The 25,604-nt window shown below is 39.2% G+C and overlaps 1 protein-coding gene across 45 annotated transcripts in view; it reads right to left on the bottom strand.

Annotated features, from left to right (window-relative positions):
- PLCL1 (phospholipase C like 1 (inactive)) overlaps positions 1-25,604 on the bottom strand; it is a 958,345-nt gene that overhangs the window by 924,853 nt on the left and 7,888 nt on the right. For 40 of the 45 annotated variants that reach the window (XR_014830053.1, XR_014830034.1, XR_014830032.1 and 37 more), the window contains exon 1: positions 10,785-11,481. Coding sequence is in view for 3 of the 45 variants with exons in the window: in XM_021075726.2 (XP_020931385.1) it covers positions 10,785-11,108 (324 nt within the window). In the remaining 42 variants the exon portion in view is untranslated. Of the gene's footprint in view, positions 1-10,784; positions 11,482-16,858; positions 16,953-18,375; positions 18,465-25,604 lie in introns of those variants that run through there. The other 5 variants (XM_085000290.1, XM_085000287.1, XM_085000291.1 and 2 more) reach the window with 1 other exon arrangement.

The raw sequence follows: 25,604 nt of genomic DNA, 5'->3' as shown, positions 1-25,604 counted from the left end.
AATCTTATGTCTTTTGTTTTAAGCTGTGATAGCTAATTCTACCACTCACAACTACTTCCATCCTGTTACAACAGCTTTATGATGACTTGTTTGTCAGAAGCCATTTCTCTGTATTGGTCGCCTTGTCATGCTGAGGGTGCAACTATAAAGAATTTCCTTGGATGTTCATAGGGCTGGGGTTAGAAAAACAGAAAAGTAGATAAAGCTTGTCTTTAATGCCAAGCATTCCCACCAACAACCTAGACCAGTCCTTCCTCAATCCTTCCCAGGAATCTCAAGGCTCAAAGGGCTTTGTGCCAAGCAATTACTGTTATGTGTATTAAGGTGTGAGGTATTAGTTAAAAGACTCTCCAGAAGAGCCAAAAAGCCAACAAAATCCCCCAAATTTGAATTTCCAAATATTAAATTTTGGCAGAATGATCCAGGTAGAGACATTTGTTGAGCCAACTACTCTATTTATAAATTTGGTCCCATCTGACTCCATTCTCCTTAGCACACATTGATCCTTCTTTCTCTTTTTCTCAAACTGCAGAAATCTCAGCTTCTGGTCAAACTTAACTGCTAACACTTCTGAGTGTGACTTCTCACAGCCAATGCAGTTACTTTTGTGACAAACATGTCTTTGGATAAAGACCACCATCCCAGATGTGGGACAGAAAGCAGGGAATCAAAAGGTCACCTGCTGTTAAGGCTTCTGACTGCCAGTGTGTCTAGCATAAATGTGTACACACATACACACCACCGCATTTATCACAAAACCAGCTTGATTCCATACTAGCTGAATATTAGAAGATATTAGAAAAATTATTTCTTGTGAGTTTCAGACATTTGGGGAAAGCTTTATTTTTTCCCAAAAAATGCCAAATACCTTATTGTGCAAAAGCTACAACAGAAAAAAGAGAGACGAGAAAGAAAAAGCCCTATGTCCCTTAAATAATTTAACATAACTGCAGATAGATAACTAAAGCTGACATATGAGGAATGTTTCAACAAGAGAGCTAACTGTGCCTTTAACACCTGGCCAGGCTCCAAATGATGGGGACAAAATTCTGGGTACCATTTAGCTTGGCCATGGTACTGTATCTCTGCATAGCAGGATGGACTTACTACTTTCAACACAATAAAGTATCTGCAAGCATAGTAATTTCATCACATATTCACATATTTAAATTTCCCACATACTAACTTTGGAATTTCCACCCCCAAAAAGGGATTAAATGATTAAGGAAATTTCAGTTTAATGGAATTCCTCAAATATTCCTTGTATATATGATGACCTATACCTACCTAAAATGTAATTGGGAAGAAATCTTAATCATACAGCATCATACTACTAGCACTTATCAATATTACAACTTCCTTGAATTAGAAACTCAGATACTTCTTATCAATTTATTGATGCTGGATTAAAAAAAAACTATCAAATTAGAAAATAAATCCTATCAGGTTGCAAAGATTAAGTAACAGTCCATCCTCAGCCTGTGTAATTTATAGCAAAGTTGGATCATAAATTCTTGCTTCATGGTAAAGATGCTAATTCTGGTAAATGAGTAAAACTATACTAAGACAAGTTCCACTCATCTCAAGGGAAAGCAGAGTACAATATTATTGTAAAGCCATGAATATTTTACATGAAAGTTTAAGAAACTTCAAAAATATATAATAAAAAATCCTTAACAGAGCTTCCCAAAATTTTTTTCAGAATTGTTTCTTTTTGGTTTGTCAACTAAACTTAGTTTTTAACGTAGCTATATAATACCTGCTATTTCATGATCCTAACTAAAGTTTCAGTTTTATTTAAAAGGATGTATAGCACAAAGATTAAAAGCAACCTCTGGAGGTAAAATATTTGGGTCCGTTTCCTGGCTCTACAATTTACTAGTCATCTGACCTTGGGCAAGTCGTATTACATCTCTCCAACTGTAAAAATGGAAATAACCATTAAAAATACTAAGCTCATATGGTTATTGTGAGGATTAAAAAAGTTAATACACAAAAAGTGCTTTGAACAATGCCAGACTCATAACTTTTATAAGCCTTTGCTATTATCACAAAGAAAATTTCTCAATAGGAAAGTCTCTTCGAGATGTACTGGATGTTTTTATCTTTTATATTAAACCTAAAAATAAAGCATTAATTATTAATAACATTATCTAAATATATATTATTTAATTATAGCTAGAATCAATAATCCCAAAATATTTCAAAAGAGGAGTTTACCAAATGCTGAAGATGTCTTTGCAACTTGTATGTCAGTCTCTAAAGAGGGTACATACAGACTACCAACCCCCGACTTCTCACCTCCACTAGTACTACCTCCTCTTAAAAATTAGTCATGATAAATGATTACAAAACTGCAAGTTCAAGGACATTGATAGACTCTATCTTATGGTGGTGAAGTTTTCAAAGGAGATAAAGGTCAGGGTGCACATAATGTGGTCTTCTCTCTCTCCCTTCAACCCCACAATGGGCTGACATGAAGAGAAGCAGAACAGAGCAGCCTACTCTCACTCTTCCCACACAGCTGCCCTTTTTCTGAGCCAGACCCTGAGCCAGCCTGAGTCAAGAGAGGCTTGGAGGTGGAACGCATTCTCCATCCACTGACTCCTTATTCTCTAGCCAAGGGGGTGCGTGCCTGAGCAGCAGATTTGGGATGGGGGAGGTAAGGCTTTAAAACACAGGATATTTGGGAGTTCCCGTTGTGGCTCAGCTGAAACAAACCTGGCTAGTATCCATGAGGTTGCAGGTTCGATCCCTGGCCTCACTCAGTGGGTTAAGGATCTGACGTTGCTGTGAGCTGTGGTGTAGGTCGCAGACCAGACGTGGCTCAGATCTGGGGCTGCTGTGGCTATGGCATAGGCCAGTGGCTACAACTCCAGTTCAACTCCTACCCTGGGAACCTCCATATGCCACAGGTGCAGCCCTAAAAAAAAAAAACAAAAACAAACGAACAAACAAAAAAAATCCCACAGATCATATTGAAATCACCTACAATATAATCAGGTCGTTTGCTAGAATTATACCTTGTAATCCTAGTCCCAGCTAACAGTATAGTGTTCTTTTGTCTCTTCTTTTCTTCCTCATGCATTTATCTTTGCCCACAACTCACAGTAAAGGTGTTCTGAATATAATCTCACCATCATTTATACCCGTTTGCAATAATACAAGTTTGCCTATTTATACATACTGCCTGTGCTTGGTCCTGTACACATTTAGCACCTCTTATAAGGTTCTTGAACAAGTCAATGTAAAAGAATTAAGAAAGCAGATATTATTTTTCAAAGGCATTTTAAGCTTTTAAATACAAAGTTGTATGGTTAAGGAAAAACTCAACATCCTTGCCAGGAATAGGTACATACTTTCATAAATTCACAAATTCAAAGCACATTTACTAAAATAGTTCAGTTGTTAGGCTGTTTTTTTTTGGAAAGATTGCATTATTTTCAAAATTAACTTGCCTTTCTTCTTCCTGGAGTGATAATGATAATATAAATAATGATTCTCTTCTATTCACCATGTACAATCCTACTTATCTCAAAATAATGCTAGATTAAATATTAGTAAAGTAAGTTAAAATAGCACTGTTGAAAATAAACCAGATTACATCTCTCTTCAATACATCTACATAAAATGTTACAAATTAAACTACGAATCAAATCAATTTTAAATCCAAAGGACTATTCCAATACATTGTCATACCATAATTTTGTTGCCATCAAATGTTAGCTGAAATACACAATACACTGGCCAAGACTTAAAAGAAGACAGAATGTAGTTGTTATAGAAGGTGACCATTCAGTTCTAATTGTTATTATCCAATTAGTATACTCATTAATTACAATAAATTCTGTCTATTATAATCTTTATAGAAGCTGGGATGCAGAGATGAACTGGGATGCAAAGATAAACAAGATTTGATAAAACTACAAATAAATGTTTTCTACATTATTAGAACACATCACAATATGAGATTTTGTAGAACTGACAGTTTCCGTTGTAATAGGTCTACCTTAGATTTAGATTGGAAGAGCAATCAAATTATTCTCTCTCCCTGTTTAATAACCAATAGTTCATTTACTAGTACTGAGATCTCAATAGGAAACTCAAAAAATAACATTACTCCTGCCTCTTCTGTTTGGTCATTTTAAGCTGGATAATTTTTTTAATGTACAATCTCATTCAAGTCTCAGTTTAGACATTGCTCCTGAAAACAGAATAATGTTCTGAACAGAAGTCACTGGGGGAGCAGGGAAGTCTGCTGTAATTCTTTCTTTGAATTACTCCTCAGCCTACTGCCTCACCAGTTGCTCCAGCATTACCTACAAGCATTATACCTACAAGAGTTAACACATTGTTTGTTCAGTAGCACAAAAGGTAAAGTCAGCTGTCTCCTGATGTCTTTTCATAATACCCTGTTAATGCCTGAGGTGTTATTTGGCAATAAATGTTCAATTGACATATTACTGTACAAAATTTAATTACATGTTTTCCCTACTATAAAAAGGGAAAGACTGGGAAAACTACTCTTGTTTTAATTGCAATGTATGTTTGACCTTTCAATGGCTATACAATTAACTACTTTTTAAACCTCAATTATTTTCCAAAAAGGAAAAAATTTGTGTAAATTCTGACAGAAGTAATAATCAATAGGTACTTCTAAAATTTCTCATCAAGATATGACAAGGCTCGTTAAATTTTATTCTAAAATCTTGAGAGAGGCTATAAGAAATCCTATCAAAAAGGCACCACAATGAGAAGCAACCATTTCTAAGGTGAAATGTGACCATGTTTTCTACGACAATTTAAGAGACAATAAACATTCTGACTATAGTTACTAGAACAATAAAACAAACCTACCCAAGAAGTTCAACGCTGTTTATGAATCATACCTCAGGAGGAGCACCCACAACCAAAGCCACCAGGGCATACTCGAGACAGACCAGCTTCACTGTACAATCAGGTTGTTTTTCCAAAATTCACCCATAGGTTGGTGTTTGGAACTTTTAACACATATTTCTATACAGAAAAGACTCTATAAATGCTAATTTAATTTTCAGGCCAATCTACAGAAGCCTATGTAACTTACAAGTGCATCTAAAATATTGAGCTATTTTTTATCACAATTAATTACCTTCAAAACTGTCTCTATTTTTAAAAAAAAGTTTTCAGAGCTCCTATCCAAGATTCTCCATTTCATCACTTCTCTAGAATAATACATATTCCTATGCCCCATCTATCAGTCTAAAAGAGAATACACACTTCACACACTCAGTTGTCTGCATGGGCACTGGAGAAGGAGGCCTGGTGTAAAAGAACAGGTGTGCTCTTCATACACTGACAAGTAGAACATCTGCCAAGCTGTTCTACCTTTTAAAATACAGTGCAGGTCTAACAAGAAGACCAAAGACAGAAGAGTTTGCAATCCCTTTCAGAGTCATCCATCTCCAGGTGTTCTGAATTGGGAAGAAGGTAGAACAGAGGGAGGATAGTTTACCCATAAGCCTTGGGGCCCAAGAACCTGCCACTTTCTTAGATGTTCATGTTGTTTCTAACCTAAAAAGTACTCTGGACTGTGGGCTTCCTGCATCTGAGAATCAGCATGAGAGCACAAGTTCTTATGTTAACCAGACATGGCTATGAATACTGACTCTACACTGTGTCAGTAGCTCTCCAAGCCTCCCTTCTCTACTTTAGAGAGTTGATATAACATATGGGAGCTCTCAGTCTAGTACCTGACTCATAGTAGGCAGCACGTCACAAAAACGAATAAAATTCCCCTTGCCCCTCTGAAGAGAGGCAATTATTTTGACAGGGGTAAATAGGTAGACAAGGTGCCTCTTTGAGGCTGCAAGTCAGAAACCCATGATGAACATGACAGAATGAGACTGGCCATGATATAAAATGAAACACAAACAACATGGAAGTCATTACTTTAGCTGCTTCAATGCAGCTCTCAGCACCTCATTCTAGCTCCTATCTTCATCCCACACACCTATGTCCATAGGATCCAAATGACAATTTCTTCTAGGGAATTCACACTTTAGCAGAATCAAAAGAAAAGGGAAAAAAGTAGAACTCTTCAATATATCACATACAATGGAAGACAAATCAACTACTACTTTAAAAATATGTTATGTAGCTCAACTCCCACCATCTAGTATAGAGAATAAGGTACACTGCTTTCTAAAATTTTCTATTACAGAGTTATACAGCTATAAACAATAATCTAAAATGTTAAATATTTTAAATATATAAATTTGATATCAAGTTCCAGACAGATAAATGGTCTAATTTCTTAAATAGAAATATATTTGAATGTAGAATGGCCCATAATTGTTAGATATTATCATCTTGCATGTAACTAACTTGGCATTTTATTTTTCTATTACTCAATGAATTTATTACATTTATAGTTGTACAATGATCATCACAACCCAATTTCATAGCATTTCTATCCCAAACCCCCAGTGCCCCCCCCCAACGCAACCTGTCTTCTTTGGAAACCATAAGTTTTTCAAAGTCTGTGAGTCAGTATCTGTTTTGCAAAGAAATTCATAATTTGGCATTTTAAACCACAAGTCATGAAGAAGCAATTAAGATGGAATCTTGCAATGTTGTGGTATACAACAATGCACTTACCAAAAACATGCAACATTTATCAATGTCAATGCTGTTGAAAATTAAAAAAAAAAAAAAAACACAGGGGGGAAGAATGAATAGGTTAAAAAGAACCTAGTTTAATTCTTGCATTAAATTTTTAAAAACTTATGATTGGGCATATAAGAGAAGAAACATAATTAGAGTAGAAAGATTTTCCGAACATGTGTAAAGATAAATGTTGTCATTGTTTTCATCAGCTCAGAAGGAAATTGTTTTCTCAACTAAACACATATTTTCACAAATTAGGACAGGCAAATTTACTGAAAACATTCCTTTTATTAATATACAAGACAGTCTGTTTTCTGGCATGATAGAGGAATGCACTATTCTGATTTATCTAATATACAAATTCATAGAGAATTAGCAGTCAAATAATTAGAATAGAAACAATACCTCAGGAGTTACCATCATGGCACAGTGGAAATGAATCCGACTAGGAATCATGAGGTTTCGGGTTCGATCCCTGGCCTCACTCAGTTAAGGATCCAGCGATGCCATGAGCTGTGGTGTAGGTCACAGACACAGCTGGGATCTGGCGTTGCTGTGGCTGTGGCATGAACCGGCAGCTGTAGCTCCCATTAGATCCCTAGCCTGGGAATCTCCATAGGCCGCAGGTGCAGCCCTAAGAAAGTAAAAAAGAAAGAAAGAGAGAGAGAGAGAGAGAGAAAGAAAGGAAGAAAGGAAGAAAGAAAGGAAGAAAGGAAGAAAGAAAAGAAACAATACCCCAAATTGAGATGAAAAGAATTTAATATTTGATGATTTACAGTCTCTCAGTGGCTCAGAGTTATGATCATGAATATCAATTATCACTGTACTAAGGCCTATTTGGAACAGCATTTAATAGCTTGATTAACACAAAATGTACTAAAGCCTTTCTTTGTTGTGTATGTTTCAACACCAAATAAAAAGAACTCTTGGCAAAACTAAGAATAAATTTTATTTCCTCAATACAGAACATTGCAAGTTATTTCTTATATTATCTAGACCTTTTTTTTTTATTGTAGCTGATTTACAATGTTGTGTTAGTTTCAGGTGTATAGCAAAGTGATTCAGTTGTGCATTTTCTTTCTTTTTCAGATTATTTTCCCTTTTAGGTTATTACAAAACATTGAGTATAGTTCCCTGTGCTATGCAGTATGTTCCTGTTGGCTATCTATTTTATATATAGTAGTGTGTGTATATATTAATCCTCAAATCCTAATTTATCCCCCCCTTGCTTTCTCCCTTGGTAAACATGTTTGTTTTCTATATCTGTGATTGTGAGTCTATTTCTGTTTTGTAAACAAGTTCATCTGTATCATTTTTTTTAGATTCCACATATAAGTGATTATCATATGATATTTGCCTTTGTCTAGCTTGCTTCACTTAGTATGATCTTTAGGTCTATCTATGTTGCTGCAAATGGCATTATTTCATTCATTGTTATGGCTGAGTAATATTCCAGTGTATAAATATACTACATTTTCTTTATCCATTGATCTTTCAATGGACATTTAGGTTGTTTCCATGTGTTGACTGCTGTAAACAGTGCTACTATGAACAATGGGGTCCATGTATCTTTTCATATTGTGGTTTTCTCTGGATATATGCCCAGGAATGGGATTGCAGGATCATATGGTAACTCTATATTTAGTTTTTTCAGGAAGCTCCATACTGTTTTCCATAGTAGCTCCACCAATTTACATTCCCACCAGCAGTGTAGGAGGGTTTCTTTTTCTCCACAACCTCTCCAGAATTTATTATTTGTATACTTTTTGATGATGGTCATTCTAACTAGAGGGGGTAATACCTCATTTTAGTTTTGATTTGCGCTTCTTTAATAATTAGTGATGTTCAGCATTTTTTTCACATACCTGTTGGCCATCTTATGTTAGATCTTTCTTAGAAACTCTCATTTTTACTACACCAAAGTGAACAAACCATGGGGCAGCAGATTTAAGATGTCAATAGAAAGGTCCTTGATCTCCGAGAGAGAGTGGAACAGAGCCCACCACCTGCCTCTTCCCCACTAAAAGAAAATGAAGACCTCTAGGAATAGACCTCAAGGACTGCTGCCTACCAATAACCTACCAGGTTATCCTTGAGGATTAACTGACCCATCACAAAGACTTTAGACAACCCTCTAGGCATCTAAATGTTTGGAGCAAATCTAAAAATATAAGGCCTGTAAAACTAGCCAAATGTCATTACATAAATCAGCAGTATCAACAGTTCACCACAGATATGTGCAGATACATATGTTTATATATACATGGAACATTTCTGGAAGAATACATAAGAAAGTGTTAAAAGCTTTGGGGAAGAACTATGTAAGTGGGAATATAGAGTGGCTGGGAGTTTCTCTTCAAACTCCTTTGCAATATTTGTTTTTACCGTATGTATATTTTACTTTTTCAATAAAACCTAATTTAAAATAATAATAATAATATACTTCATTTTCTGGTATTTTTACTTTTAAAGACCATTTATTAAATGTTTATTTCACTATTAAATAGGGAAACAATCAAATTGCTACTCTGTTGTCTCCCTTATTTTTTGTCACAAAAAAGAAACTTCAAAACAAAAGAGGCACCATTACTCAGCAAGCATCCTTCTGAGAATATCAACCAGCACACCCTAAAATTTAAAAATTGCAAATTTAGGTGCAAGAATTTGTATATTCCTTACCCTCTGTAATTCTACGTTTTACAACATAAAAAGCCCACTGTTTTTTATGATGATATATTTTAAACTATCTTCCAGCTCTTGTTCTCACACAATATGTGTATTGTCTATATCTTAGAATTCAAAATGCATGTTGCCTGTGATTTTTTTTTTTTTAAGTTTTAAAACAATATGCTCTCTGATCTGTGGATTAAAAGGGGGGAAAGTGATCATTTCCGTTTTATCCAAATTCACACACAGAATAGAACAGTCCTCTTCACATAATCTACAAATCACAAAATAACAGAAACTACTACAAGTCATTTGCAACTACTACCCACTCTTATTTTAATATAGAAATCTCCCCGTTTGGTTTTAAACTTCCATGTGTCAGTACTGGGGGAAAGCCTAGATCATACTTGGATGGATGAACTGTGGGAGCAGTCTACCCACACTGGAACTAGGAGCTTCAATTTAGAGCTTGAAAACACAAGTACGTTGAATAGTTGGTAGTTCCAAGTCCATCTTTCATTATCATCTTTGGGTTATTTTTATGTATAAGTAGTTTCATACTGACTGCTCTACCAAGATCGACTTTAACGTCATCTACCCCAAGATTACCCACATGCATCTACGTTAAGAGACCCTTTGCCAAAAAAAAGCCTTTGGGAGGGCTCTGACTTCCAGGAGACCTTACCCCATGTCACGCACCCAAGATGAAATCTCGAACAAGAAACAAGCCCCAAGTGGAAGACAGAGATAGGGAAGGGGCGAGGCTTACGAATTTTTAGCCAAATGAATGGAGAGAAACCCTGACTGGTAGTTGAGGGTTGGGAAGCTTTTTCCTGGATGTGGTAGTAACCACAAGGACCCGGGATGTTGCTTGGTGGATCGACTGCTTTCTGGTTGCGCTTTCTGCAGCGCAGCTTTCTGCAGCGCAGAAACTGCACTCCACCTTCACTTTTTACTTTGCCGCAGAGTCCAGTGAAAACTCTGCCTGCCTCCTGAGAAAGTTCACGCTTCGTGAGATTTCAAGAGAGTTTGACTCGAGGGTTTTGTTTTTATTTTCAGTTGAGGGTAAACTGTGTATTTCCTTTACTGTGCTGGAAAAGCTAACTTCGTTGGAGAGCAGTGCACGACCATCCCGCGGGTCTGCATTTATATTGAGTCCTCCCTTCCTCCTTAAGGATTTAGCGAAACTTTCAGGGAAAATGAGGGAAAGCATCCATCAAAAGGCTAAGACGCCCAGCGGAACTTTTCCACCGCTGTCAGGGAAAAAAAAATCACTTCTGCTTCTCACAGCCAAGAACTGAGTCTGGGAACCCCCGGACAAGGAAGGAAGGCTCAGTAATGAAGGAGACGGGACAAAACAATGCCAAGCCTGCGATGCCTCCGGACACCGCACATCCTGCCCTGGCCCGCGATCCACACACCACCCACCATCCACACCCACGTTCCTGGGGCCGAGAGGCCTCGCTTACCTTGATGATGCTGCTGCGCCGGGGGGTCGCCCGCGCAGTCTCCAGGAGGCCGGCCTCACTGTCCGCCGGAGTCCCTGCAGCCCCCGGCAATGCGACCCCGCTGCGACGGTCCCTCCACCGATCCCCAGGGGCCGCCGCCACGCAGTCCCCGGAGGCGGCGTCTAGGCCCACTCGGGGGTCATCTTCGCCCCCAGCCGCTTCTGGCGACGAGGGACCCTCCCTGCCGGCTGCGCCCTCGGCCATGGCCGAGCGCGTTTCGGGCTCCCTGGGGGGAGGAGGCACGCCCAGGAGCAGAGTCCAACCGCTGGGCACTGGTGCGCTCATGCACCGGGAGGCGGCCCCGCCAGACTTTGTTTCACCGCCCGGTAGAGGCTGAGGCGGCGGTAACTTTCTGGAGAGGAGACATCGCTCGAGCAGAGACGTCCGCAGGCTTGGGTCCAGGAGGCCGGCAGTCCGCGGGGAACGGCGGCGGGGGTGGGGAGAAGATGTGAGCGAGAAGATAGAAGGAGAGGCGAAGAGGAGAGGGAGGTGTCCGAAACGTGATGCAAACGCCCGCTATGCGCCAGACAAAAGGCACCAAGCGCCTGGCCTTCGGAGCCGGGACGCGCCGGCCTGAGAGGGGCTGCAGCCCGGCGACCGCAGCCCGGAGCACCCGCCACCTGCCCGTGGACCGCGGTGCAGCTGCCCCAGGAAGTGTGGCGGCGGTGGCGGCGACCTCCACTCCGCTCTGTTGTGACAGGGAGGGAAGACTTGTTTTGACAGCCCGTGGGGATTGGCAGGCGTCTGGGCCTCTTAGGAGGCTCGCCTCGCCGAGGGGAGGTGGGCCCGACCAATCCCCACTGCTGAGGGGTGTGCCCGAGCTCGAAGAATGGAATGTGTTCTCTAAGTGGGAGCCGGCCCAGCCGGGCTCGTGTACTCATGCGAGGGTGTGAGCGCGCGCACGCGCGCGTGTGCGCAGCCGGAGCCGCTCCATGTATATTTTGGGAAGTTTCGATGTTCGAAATGAACCTGAAGATGCAACAAAATCCAGGAGGCGGGGGGAGGGGAAGGAAACCTTCATTTGCAAAGCAAAGCAATTTGGAGGAAATGGGGTTGTTGAGTATTAATGTCAAAACCTTTGGGGTTGCGCAGAGTGCATCAGGGGTTAATGGCAGGCTCTCACTTTAGAAGGTAAGTTCATGCAGAGATAAACTAGGGTTTACTGGGGCCCTGGAGTTGGATAATCTGCTTCAGAGTCCATGAAAAAATCTTCAGTTCATTCTGCAATGTGAATATGACAAGGGAAGGGAATCAGATAAAAGAGGTGAGGGTAATAAGAAATCTAACCAACTACTCTGGAGAATGACTTCTCACAAAGCACAGATATGATGGATGTTGGCTAAGTACAAGATGAGGTGGGGGATTTAATCTCTCTCCTAAAACATCGCTATTTGATAATGGTTCAACCTCCTTTCTCTAGATAACCCTATATAAACATATTTTACTCATTTCCAGCAAGTTAGCAACCAAGAGGAAAGATATCCTCGAATGATGCATTAAGGCACTGAAATTAACCACAGAATGCTCAGATAGATGAAGAGGATGGCTCTGAGATTCCCTAGTAGGACAAAAGATTTGACATTTTAGTTTAAGAATTTTTTAAATACTAGTATCTATGTTAAACCTCATTTGTAACATTAACTTATATATTAATTATTAATTATAATTTGAGATATGACTTGTTCCTTTGGCCAAGAACATGAAAAATTCTTCAGCCTTTTAGACCCAGAATTTGTTAGAATATCATAATTTTAGAGATGTAAGGAGATTTAGGGATCATCTAGTATGGCCCTTTTATTTTATACATGAGATGAAGGCCCAGAGAGCTTTAGTTTTTTGTCCACCAGTTAGTGCAGGAGCCGTTATTAGAATCTGTCACTTAACTCCTCCCCAGTAATCTCGTCACTACTTTATCTGGCTCCTCTGGGGCTGCAAACAGCCAGAACTGAATAAGGCCCTTGGGAGTTTTCAGACCTGACATTTATCAACTTTTAGGGAAGACTGAGAAGGCTCGATTTTACCTTTTCTTTAAATATAAATGCAGCCTAGTAATGAATGTACCAGATTAGCAACCTCTGGTTTTAGATCCAACACCACCCTCTAGTGAGAGTCTGAGAACTGCATCCATAATAGAAAATGCTTTTTTTCTTTCTTCTCCCATATGCAAAAGATAGGACGGGTAACTCAATAATTCTTTTCAACTAATCTGCCTTTATAGCCCACAGGCTAGAGGAAGGAAGTAAAAGGGCACCCAGACTTAAAACAACCATACATGTTTATCTTTATAAGAAATATTTTTACTTGCTATCCTCACAAATACAACCTATTTTAAACTATCACTTTTTTCTTTGATATTCAACTATTACTATGTTTTATTTCTGTCTTCTACAGTTGCTTTCAGAGTTTTTCTTTCCTACCCTATAAAAATTCCATTCTTGGTTTTTCCTCTGAGAAATATAAAACTGCAGTTATCTCACTCATTATCTTGTCCTACAATATTAACATCATTTACAGGGATTTCCCATGTAAACGGTTTGTGTACACCATCCCAGTAATAATTTTTAATATTAAAATTAGTGTCATCTTACTAACATTTAAGGTCAGTGATGTTCAAAAAAAAAGGCAGAAGGTATAACACATAACGTACAAATTTTTCTGTGTTTCTCTTATCTCTTTTCTCCCTCGGCAGCCTTCTCTCTCACCCTCATATGAAGGCAGGCACACACACACACACACCTCTGAATCTTTGTTCATAAGGCTATTGTCTAATTTATGCTGCTTTGAGAATATAGTTGGAACCTGAACTATCAAGTCTTTCAGACTGTTGTCCTCTAGCATAGGCTCAGAAGGCTCCTCCTGATATTCATGTTTGCAATTTAAAAACAAAACAAAACAAAAAAAAACCCTATTGAATCTCCTCCTACCCAGGCACAGATTCTATTCTGGCACCATCACTAATACTGAGAAAAAGATTCAGCAGCCATGGATTTCCTGTCGTGGCTCAGTGGTTAACGAATCCGACTAGGAACCATGAGGTTGCAGGTTCAAGATCCGGAGTTGCCATGAGCTGTGGTGTAGGTTGCAGACACGGCTTGGATCCCACCTTGCTGTTGCTCTGGCGTAGGCCAGTGGCTACAGCTCCGATAAGACCTCTAGCCTGGGAACCTCCACATGCCATGGGAGCGGCACTAGGAAAGGCATAAAGACAAAAAAAAAAAAAAAAAAGATTTAGCAGCCATAGACACATTCCTACCCCTCCATTTAAACCCCACTTTCCGGGTTCCTGTCATAGCTCAGTGGTTAACGAATCTGACTAGGAACCATGAGGTTGCAGGTTCGATTCCTGGCCTAAGAATCCGGCATTGCTGTGAGCTGTGCTGTAGCTCGCAAACACGGCTCGAATCCTGTATTGCTGTGGCTCTGGCGTAGGCTGGTGGCTACAGCTCCAATTAGACCCCTAGCCTGGGAACCTCCATATGCTGCAGGTGCAGCCCTAGAAAAGAAAAATAAATAAAACAAAATAAACCCCACTTTCCAAGTTACTAACACCCACAACTCTTGCCTTTCAATCTTTCACCAAGTAATATAGCAATCACTGATGGGCAAATCGGAAGTTGGGATGGGGGCAGCGGATGGAAGGGATATGAACAAAAACCATAAATTGACAATTCAAATGTCACCACCTCAGAGAGGCCTCCTCTGACTACAAATCTCAAGTTGCCCCTTCAACTTCACACACATACCACATTACTCTTATTATTCTGTTTTGTTTTCTCATAGGACTTTATCACCGTAAATAAACTGTCCTGTCCATGGAACTGTTTACTTAAATAGTTCATCACCCTGACCTCCTGTCTCTGCCCCACTGAAATGGAAAATAATCTCCATATGCATAAAGATCCTGTCTATTTTGTTCATTGCTGTATCTCTAGCTCCCAGAACCATGTCTGGCACAGAGTAGGTACTCAATATGGACAGGATCTTAACCTTTGCAGTCTTCTAACTGAATAAAACAATCATTTCTGATAAAGAAAATAAATGGCTCTGTTACTGAGGATTTCTCATCATTGAGGACCCTAGAATCCTGGAGCAAAAATCAGAGCAGACCCAAAGGAAGTAGCTGCAAAAATAGAAGGATGCTTATAAACTGGAGTAACATGAAATCTAGAATTGGACTGAAAAACAACTGATGAGAACCTATTCAGGTCCAGCAAACCTGAAAATACCTAGCCCAGATATGTCATTGTAGTCCTTCCAGCCTAGGTCAGTCACTCCAGAACCCTGGGCCTAAGAAAAATCCAGTGAGAATAATAAGACTTTCCTTACATTACCAGCAAATCACAGTTGGGGAAGTGCTTATAACTACTTTCTATATACCAGATAATCATCTATGAAAAATTCTGATCTCCTTTATAGATAAGGAAACTGAAAATCAAAAGGGGCAATTACATGCTCAAAGTGATAGAACCAGGATTTGAGTCCCAGTAGATGACTCTGAAGCTTAGAGCTCTTCCTACTAAAGAAGGCTCTCATAGGGTACAAGTCCTGTGATGGTTCTGGAGACTTCACCTATTCTGAAGAACCACTTCTTCAAATCTGGGACCACTCACTATAGACACAAGGACCTCTTCTCTTAACATCAGCATTACCTCTATTACATTAGGATGAAGTATAAGGCTGATTGATAGTGTGTGAGGAAACACATTTATCCTCTCATCCACATATATGTAAGAAAGAACTTTTTTTTTTTTTTTTTTTTTTTTTTTTTGCTTTTTAGGACCACACCTGCAACATATGGAAGTTCCCAGGCTAGGGGTCAAATCAGAGCTATAGCTGCCGGCCTATGCCACAGCCACAGCAACTCGGGATCCAAGTTGTGTCTGTGACCTACACCACAACTCACAGCAATTCTGGATCCCAGACCCACTAAACAAGGCCAGGGATTGAACCCATATCCTCATGGATACTAGTAGGATTAGGTTCCGCTGAGCCACGATGGGAACTTCCAGAAAGAATATTTTTATATTAAGAGCCAAAACAGAAATGCATTGAATATGAGGTACAGCAATTTCAATTGAGTCACATATATCTTTATATTCAGTCCCAGAACTCCCTAATACACACTATAATCATTTCAATTTGCTAGTTCAAGAAAAAGCATTTGCAGGGTAATTTGTAGTATAAATATTACAGTAGTAGAGAATATATATGCTAAGTCAATAAAAGATAAGCAAAACTTAATACACTGTCTAAAAATTCAAAATTTTCCTTTTCTTGACAGGTATTCTGTCATCAATTATATTTGCAATTACATGGGAAATTTAGTAACTAAAACATAAAAATCAAACAATTTTATTTCTAAGTACAAGTACACTTCACTCCATGATAACTGTCCTACAAAAATGAGAAGTTACAAATTATTTCAGATAGATCTAGGTTCACCAATTCAATAAATCTTCCAAGTACTGAAAGGCAATAAATTTAAGAAATCTCTAATTACAATCAATACTGCCTAATGGCTGCTGCTTCATCCAAGTGTTGAGAAACCTTTGCTACCTGCAGGAGAACAGAATGCCGAGTGTTTGTCCATTAACACTGCCCCTCAGGAATCACCCTATGTGGACCCTGAGGCTAAAATACACTATCAGGAGCCCCAAGCCAATCATCTGGGAACACTCTGTATGTTAAGGGCAAAGGTCTTTTAAAAATAGACAGTCAGTGTTGATTTATTTTCTATGTATTAACTTACTTTGACATGGATCCTGGGGTTGGGGCTTGTGTTATGGTTATGTTCCCTACAGATACAGAAGCCACAAAGGCATTTATGAAAAATATTGCTGGAAAGGCACCAATGAGGCCCCCATAAAAACTTGTTTCACTTCTTTATTTTATTTAACAGCTTGGGTCTTTTTCCAGGTACGATTTTATAATATAAACCTTTTCAAATCAAACATACTCCCAATGCCTGACACATGAGATGCTGAAGTAGATGTGTGGGTTAGATGCCTCCCCCTCTCCCCATCCCAGGTACATACCCCAAATCTAATTCATCTGCATATGGTGGGGGTTCTTCCTCCAATTTTTCCAAGGCATGAAGTTTATTAATGCTTTTCAGCATCACAAAGCCCACTGGAAGAAAATATAAATCATATTTTTTTTCTCTAATGCACTCCCTTCCTTTGGTCATGATGTATTACTCTAATACTTATTTTGTTAAACTTATTAATATGCCTTCATTGCATTCTACCTCAAATGTTTTGGGAGAAAGAGGCAGAGGGTGATATTTAAATAAGCATGAAATTGTAATGTATGTTCTAAATTAAAATGTAAGAGTAAAATATAGTCTTTTCTCTAAGCTCTTTTTAGTTCCAAATAAGTTTTCAGGTGTTACAGGTCTTTGGTTAAGCACAAATTTATCTGCTTTACAAAAATGAGGAACTGTAAAAATGAATCCTTTCTTTAAAAAAAAAAAAAATCCATTTGAAGCCAAATGTTTAGTGAAAACTGGATTGCCAGCATTTGCTCTGTTATTAACCCCTGTAAGAATCCCACAGTTCCCATCCTCACTGACTCAGATAGGTCACCATGGATACAACTGCCTCTATCCTTAACCCACAGTGGAAGAACAACAGCTGTTGAACTGCACTTGGGAATTTTGCCATCCTCTGCTCTATATAAAATGTACTGGTGAAATTGTTCAGATAATGTCACAATTGTTTTTGAAAGATGAGAGGGAAAAAAAAACATGTTGCAGGAATCATCTGAAATATTAAGCAGCAGCAAAAGACTGAAATTTAAACTGTGAAGCGAGAAGATAAGCAACAAACATGGTACAATACTATAATTAGTGTAATGACAGGTTACAGAGGTTTCTTTAAAGCTTCTCCTAGCCAACATGAGTTTTCAACAACTAAACTCATAGCTGCAGACAGAATTTATTTAGAAGATTCTTTATGATCAAATACTTAAACTATAAGCAAAAAGAAACAAACACTATTATTTTCAGACTATCATTTCTAAAGGAAGCAATATTTTTCTGATTTTTTGATAAATGTTACCTTTCTCATCAACATATTGCTGTGAATTCTGAACTTCAGAAAAGTAATATATGGAGATAAAATAGAATCTTACACTTCCATCTACTTTAATTCCTCCTACCTGCAAAATACAGCTTAAAAGGGGCTTTTGTTTGTGTTCTGAAAATATAAAGAATGGTCTGTGATCTATGATTGAAACTAAATTAAAATCAAAAGGAGTGTCTCTTACCTGACCCCAGTGGATGAGAAAAAAGCAGTTACTGAATTATTTCTCATCATTAATTCCCCTCACTCGCCAATCATTAGTATGATCAAAGAGAAATACTTCATCAATACCCTTTGTTGTAAAGCAGATGTATCTACTCTGGGAGATGTTCACTGATCCTTCCCAGTGGGAGAGTAATACATCCTCATCCCATTAACAGCAGGCTCAGCCATGTGACTTGCTTAGGCCAATGAAAGATGAGTAGAAGAACTCCTTGTATACAGAAGTTTTAGAGCCAGTACATACTTACCAAGATCTTTTTTCCTTTGCCACAAGGTTAATTGTTCATCAGATAGAGGGTGGATCTTGAAAATGGCATGAAGTAGAGCTGAAGTCAATCTGCAATGAATGTGTAACATGAGCAAGAAAGCAATCTTTTTTTTGGAGGTCATTTGTTACTGTAGTAGAATCTAAGCTCTCCTAACTGATACATATAAGTTTACCAAAAGCCCTATTCTTTCCACAACCACGCTATCGGCCATTCAAACAGCCAAAGACTAATGGTGGAAAGAAGAATTATGGGAAATGAAGCATGAACAAGAGTCTAAGGAAGTAAACAGGAGCAAAGCAAAAACTGCATAAAGAAGTGGTCCATTTCATTAGGAATCAGCACAGCAGTCAGGCATTTAAGACATCAGAAAGATTCAAATTTGTCAAGATATTTCCCAAGGCATCATTCTCTTACTCTGGACAGCCATTGCTCATGTCCACTTTCTCCAAGGGAAAAAGGAACAGGCTAAAGGAAAGTTTGCATTCTGAGTTCATACTCAAATAATCTGTACCCAAACCAAGCTAATAATGTATACAGTGGACAAAAGTAACTAGTATCACAAAAAAAGTCTAGATCAAACTGAGGTTTTTGTGTGATTATATTTGTGTTATAAACAAAGTATTTTTTTTGTTTGTTTGTTTGTTTTTTGCCATTTCTTGGGCCGCTCCTGTGGCATATGGAGGTTCCCAGGCTAGGGGTCTAATTGGAGCCACAGCCACCAGCCTACACCAGAGCCACAGCAACATGGGATCTGAGCCGCATCTGCAACCTACACCACAGCTCACAGCAACGCCGGATCCTTAACCCACTGAGCAAGGCCAGGCATTGAACCCGCAACCTCATGGTTCCTAGTCAGATTCGTTAACCACTGCGCCACAATGGGAACTCCTAAACAAAGTACTTTTAAGCTAATCAAATGTTTACTATTATGGGCAAATAGATGTCACCAAAACAACAATGATCAATGAGCTCCTACTGAATGTGTGTTTGTGCTAGGACAGTTATCCACATTATTTCAATTAACCAATAGCCTGAAGTAGTAAATGATATTATTCTTATTTGGGGAATGGAAAAAAGAGGTTATATAACTCCTTCTAGGGCACGCAGCAATCAGAATCCAAAGTCCCACCTCCAGCACCACTGAATCACTTCATTACAATATCTCAAAATTTGATGGTCTCCTTAGCTTATCATCAGATGATAGTCAATGATGCTACTCCAGGTGCTTAAACAGCTTTGAATTTGGGTTGCTTCTAAAATTTTTCAGTGCTTCAAGGAGACACAACCTTAAACACATCCAGATATACAATGAAAGGGCAAATATAAGTTAAAAATAAGAAGCTTAATTCTCCCTACTGAAAATAAGGCGAGAAACTTCCCCAATCTCCTTTTTCTTTCAGGATTTCTTTCTCTGTCCTTTTCAAATGTATGTAAATCCATATAATGGCTAAGTAAGCCTCTTGCCAGCCTCACAATTCAAACATGTTTCCTCAAGAACCATTTTTTAATGGATCTTTTAGAAATTCAAACATCAAGGGTTATAGTTCCCATATCTCTCAGTTTCAGTAAGAAGGTAAGAGCCTAACTTTGATGGCTGCCCTGCTCTAATTTGCAAAACTACCTCCTATTACAAAGATATGAGACATTTGCTTTACCTCTGGATAAAGCCAACAAGATGGTCACCCCAATTACAAGGTTAAGCTGGGATAAACTATGTGTGATGTGATGGTTTGTATCCACTTGGCTACATAAGGGGGTTGGATTCCTTTCTATTGTTGCAGTCTCCCAGTGGATTGTCTGTCATGGGTGCATAAATTTCATGCTTATTCAGTAATGAAACTGTTTTCCGTATCACCTTTGAAAGGAGGTTTTCTGAGTTACAAAGAGATTTTTTTTAGTTATATTTCTCCACTGATAACCAATATAGATATTTTCTTGAGCATGGAACCAACAGAGGACAAAATCATAGAAAGATATTTTCAAGCTTACAGTCATAAATACAATGCGCAACCTGGATTTTCAGACAATCTTGGATTACTACATCTATACTACTGGTATTCATTACAGTATCTCAGGTACCCTTTCCAAAGAAAAAAATTCGAATTTTTCCTGGAATTATTCTGTTTCTATCATGTGTTCCTTCAACCAAAAGCAAGCACTAGTTACCTCTTTCCTCCAAAATCCCATGGTGGAAAAAAAGTCACTCAGTCGTTATGAAGTTAGGTTAGCACATGCTGTGTTGTGCCCAAATCCACCTCCAGTATTGAGTCCTTGTTCCACTGATGCCAGGAGTGTGGGTTGTTCTTAACTGAGTCTCTCTCCAATAATCTCCCTAGCCAAAGAGAGACATCATGACTAAAGTCAGGTCTACTCCCTGGGAGCAGCTTGCATTCAGTGACTATAGACTGTAGAATAGGAGTTGCCGTCATGGGCTCAGCAGAAATAAATCTGACTACCATGCATGAGGATGCAGGTTCGATCTCTGGCCTCACTCAGTGAGGAGGATCCAGCATTGTCATGAGCTGTGGGGTAGGCCGCAGACACAGCTTGGATCTGACATTGCTCTGGCATGGGACAGCGGCTACAGCTCCAATTCAACCCCTAGCCTGGAACCTCCATAATGCCATGGGTGCAGCCCTTTAAAAAAAAAAGGACAAAAAAAGACCAAAAAAATAGGCTATGGAATAGGGGGCTGAGGGAGAATCCTGGTCACTAGGGACAACTCTGAAAGTCATCCTAGGATTGATGAGGACTTTACTGCAATATCACAATTCAACTTCTTCCACCTGGTTCTGTTTTCCTCACTTTTCCCAGGCACAGGCCCCCAAAAAACTCCTGCATTCAATCTTGGAGAGTCTGGTTCCTGAGGAACTAAACTTGAAACACCCAGTTGAAAATTTTCCAAAATCAAGTAGTAATTTATGTCTGAGAAAGTGATGGCAAAACATGACAAACAGAAACCAGTGTTTTTTGATACCATCTTATAAGGCAAGAGCTATATTTAGGCAGTGCTGAATTCAGCACTTTTTTATGCGTTAGAAAAAGGATCTCCCATTGAATGGTTAGGGCCCTGTGGCTACATGGTGAATGAAGGACCAAGGGCTGGATTTCAGCCTACTTGCCACTTTGGCCATACACTTTTATGCACTGAATAATCACAACTGTACATGATGGCCTGCCTTGGATACAAAAGATGAACCCAGGCAACAAGTGCCCACTGCTCAAAAATAAGGTAGTTGCTGGAGGAGAGTAAACAAGTGAGATTCAAGTCAACAAGTGTTTATATACAGATCTTTGAAATGTCATGGAGAGGACACTTAGCCAAGATGCCTAAGGGTATAAGAAAAATGAATTAAGAGGTGTTATGATTGTAGCTCTAAAAGTACCTCATGGTTTGAAGGAAACCAGAATATGTCACCCCAAAATATGCCTATTTGAGATACTAATTATTTTTATTTGAAAGCAATTAAGAAGCTGTAAATGCAGAAAAAACAAACTTCCCCTTTATTGCCTAAAGGGAGGAAATAAATTCTCCTTTTACTGGAGACAGACTCTAATCAGCCCAGAATAATCTGCAGACAAACCTTGTTAAATCACCCCAACTAGTTACTTCCTCACCATTAACTATCTAGGCCAAATAATGTCTTGTCAATTCCTTACAAATTTATTGTTTCAAAGGTATAAAAGCTTCCTGTTCTGATCACTTCTTCAAGTCTTCATTCTCTTGTGAAGGTTCCATGTACATGTAAAAAGTCAATAAAACATGTATGTTTTTCTCCTGTTAATCTGTCTTTGTCATTTTAATTTTCAGACCCAGCCAAGGGCCCTAAGAAGGTCAAGGAAAACTTTTTTCCTCCCCTACAGATCAAAGCAAGAATGAGATAAGAATGGAAAGAGGATAAGAACCAGCAAAGTTAGTGGTTAGGAAGTGAGAGCAAGTTAGAGGTAAAACAAAGGGGCAAGGTGAGGCAAATACTATAGGACTGGAATCCCCCTTGTGGCTCAGTGAGTTAAGGACTTGACATTTCCATGTGAGGATTTGCCTTCAATCCCTGGCCTGTCCTGGTGAGTTAAGGATCCACCATTGCCACAAGCTGCAGTGCTGGCCACAAACTTGGCTCAGATCCATTGTTGCTGTGGCTGTGGCATAGGCCACAGCTGCAACTTCAATTCAACGCCTGGCCTAGTAACTTCCATATGCCACATGTGTGGCTGTAAAAAGAAAAAACAAAAAACACTGTAGGACTGAGTCCACAAGGGAACAATATGTTCTGGGTAATCATTCTTGCACTGAAGGCTTGTTATATGAGTCTTATTTCTGTATAAGTAGTATTATTTGCTCTTAAGGAAATATATGAGAATGTTCAAAGGATTATGCAGGTGAGATATTTCAAACGTTAAAGTCTTCCCCTAAAAAACAACTGAAAACAAGTATATAATTATCAAACCACAGTTATGTGAATGAATCAAGAAAAGGGTTCTTTGGCAATGACTGACTATTCTTTACTCTCAGTCCAGAAGGAAGAGTAAAACAGTAAGTAGGGGGTGCAGTGAGAGTTCTCTTCTCATTTAGTCTCTTATTCTACAAATATTTACTGAGTTTCTACCCTATGTTGCACAATAGGTTCTATATTGCATATTCTTATGTCTAAGTAGTTGCTCAAAGTAAACAGCATTATCAAATAAATCAATTAAATCTTACAAGGGATTTTTTAATAAATCAGATATTGCTCTAGACTAGACCATCTTTACAACGCCCTCTCTACATATAAAGATTATGCTCCCTGTAGAGGAAAAAGAAATCTGACCTCTCTGGTTTCCTTAAGGCAGTTTTTCTCAATCCTGTCCCTCACCTCTCCTATTTCAAGTATCAAAAAAAAAAAAAAAATCCAAGCAGCATGGAGAAGAAGGCACCTAATAATCTCCCCCAACAACAACATGTTAATAGACCTTCAAAGAAACAAGAAATGAAATGGAAGCAGAGGAATCTTTTAAACGTGTCTTTTCAAGTCATTTTATCTACCAAGTTGTTACTTCCTGTTCTGGGCTATCTCTGCACCTGGCAACTATTCTATGCTTCCACTCAGCACACTGAGTGTATAAACTTTCTATTTGCTTAGCTCCTTTTCCCATTATATTACAGGCTACTGAAAAGCAAGAACCAGGTCTTAATCACCACCAATTCCTGTGCCTTAAAGACTGGTCCACAAAATGTAGGCAAATGGTTATCTAGGTCTATAAGTTAGAAAAGACATCCAAAGGGTCATCAAGAAAAAGACCGCCAAAAATAAATACTAGGAGTTAAAATCTGAAGCTAGAAAATTTAAGAGGCAGGAAGAGAACTGCTAGTAAGGGAAGACAAACAAGAGGATGAGGGCAAGCTTGAGAAAAATCCCTAAAATGAGACCCATGCTTTGAAAAAACTGTGTTAAGGAAAAGGTGAGTCACACTGGGATGCCCGCACAAAACATAATAAAATGGGATATTCCCATTTAAAAAAAAAAAAAAAAACCTAGGAATAAGCCTAAAAAATGAGGTGAAAGACATACACTGATAACTATAAAAGATTGATAAAGGAAATCAAAGTTGATTCAAGAAAATGGAAAGATATTTCATGCTCTTGGATTGGAATGTTAAAACGGCCACACTACCCAAAGCAATCTACAGATTTAATGCAATCCCTAACAAATTACACATGACAGAACTAGAAGAAATAATCCTGAAATTTACATGGAACCATAAAAGACAAAAAAATGACAAAGCAATTCTGAGGAAAAAGAAGAAAGCTGGAGGCATCCTCCCCGTCTTTAGACAATGCTACAAAGCTACAGTAATCAAAATAGCATGGTGTTGGCACAAAAACAAACATACATAACAATGGAACAAAATACAGAAATAAACCCACATACTTACAGCCAATTAATTTTCCAAAAAAATGGAGGCAATAATATACAATGGAGAAAAGACGGTTTCTTTAGCAAATGATGTTGGGAAAGCTGGACAGCTGCATGTAAATCAATGAATTTAGAACACTCCTTCACACCATACACAAAAATAAACAAAATGGGATGGGATTAGGGTGGAGGAATAGCAGGACTGGAACTCAACTGCTCTCCTAAAAACAACAAAATTTACAACCAAATACTGAGCAATCTTCACCCAAATGGACCAGAAACCTTCAAAAAGATATCCTACTCCAGAAGACAAAGAGGAGGCCACATAAAGAGGTAGGAGAGGCAATTACATGACATAAGCAACCCCATACCTCCCAGGTGGGAAGCCCCACAGACTGGAAACTAACTGGTTCACAGAGACTCACCTACAGGAGTGAGAGTTCTGAGCCACACATCAACCTCTCACATGTAGGGATCTGGCACTGGGAGAAAGAGCCCCCAGAGCATCTGGCATTGAAGGCCAGTGGGACTTGTGCACAGGAGATCCATGGGACTGGGGGAAATGGAGACCCCATTTTTAAAAGGCACACACAGACTTTCACGTGCACTGGGTCCCAGGGCAAAGCAAAGACTCCATGGGAATCTAGGTCAAACCTGACTGCAGTTCTTGGAGGACCTCCTGGGAAAACAGGGGTGAATGTGGCTTGTTGTGGGGGAAGGACATTGGAAGCAAAGCTCTTGGGAATAATCATCAGCATACCTTTCTCTAGAAATGGCTATTTTGGGAAAATCTGGCCCCACCCATCAGCACTGAGAAGCCCCAGGCCAAACAACAATCCAGGTGGGATCACAGCCCCACCCATCAGTATACAGGCTGCCTAATGACCCCTCAGGCACACAGCTGCCTCTAATCTCACCCAGAGACAAAACCCAACCCACCAGAGGGATAGGAATCAGCTCCACCTACCACTGGGCAGGCACCACTCCCTCCCATCAGGAAACCTACAGCAAGCCCCCCTGTACCAAATTCAGCCACAAGGGGGGCAGACACCAGAAGTAAGAGAGGCTACAACTCTATTATCTGTAAAAAGGTCACCACACCAAAAACCTATAAAAATTAAAAGACAGAGAACTAGACCGCAGATGAGGGAGAAAGAAAAAACCCCAGAAAACCAGCTAAGTGATGACCAGATTCTCAGCCTCCAGGAAAAAGACTTACACTGTTGATGCTGAAGATGATGCAAGACATTGGAAATAAACTGGAGGCAAAGATGGATAACTCACAGGAAACACTGAGCAAAGAGATACAAGATA

The sequence above is a fragment of the Sus scrofa genome, chromosome 15, assembly GCF_054392235.1.
Source record: "Sus scrofa isolate SSC_HxYL_T2T_F1_AM1 chromosome 15, Sscrofa_HxYL_maternal_Yorkshire_Landrace_v2.0, whole genome shotgun sequence".
Classification (NCBI taxonomy): Eukaryota; Metazoa; Chordata; class Mammalia; order Artiodactyla; family Suidae; genus Sus; species Sus scrofa.
This window is presented reverse-complemented; position numbering and strand designations above follow the sequence as displayed.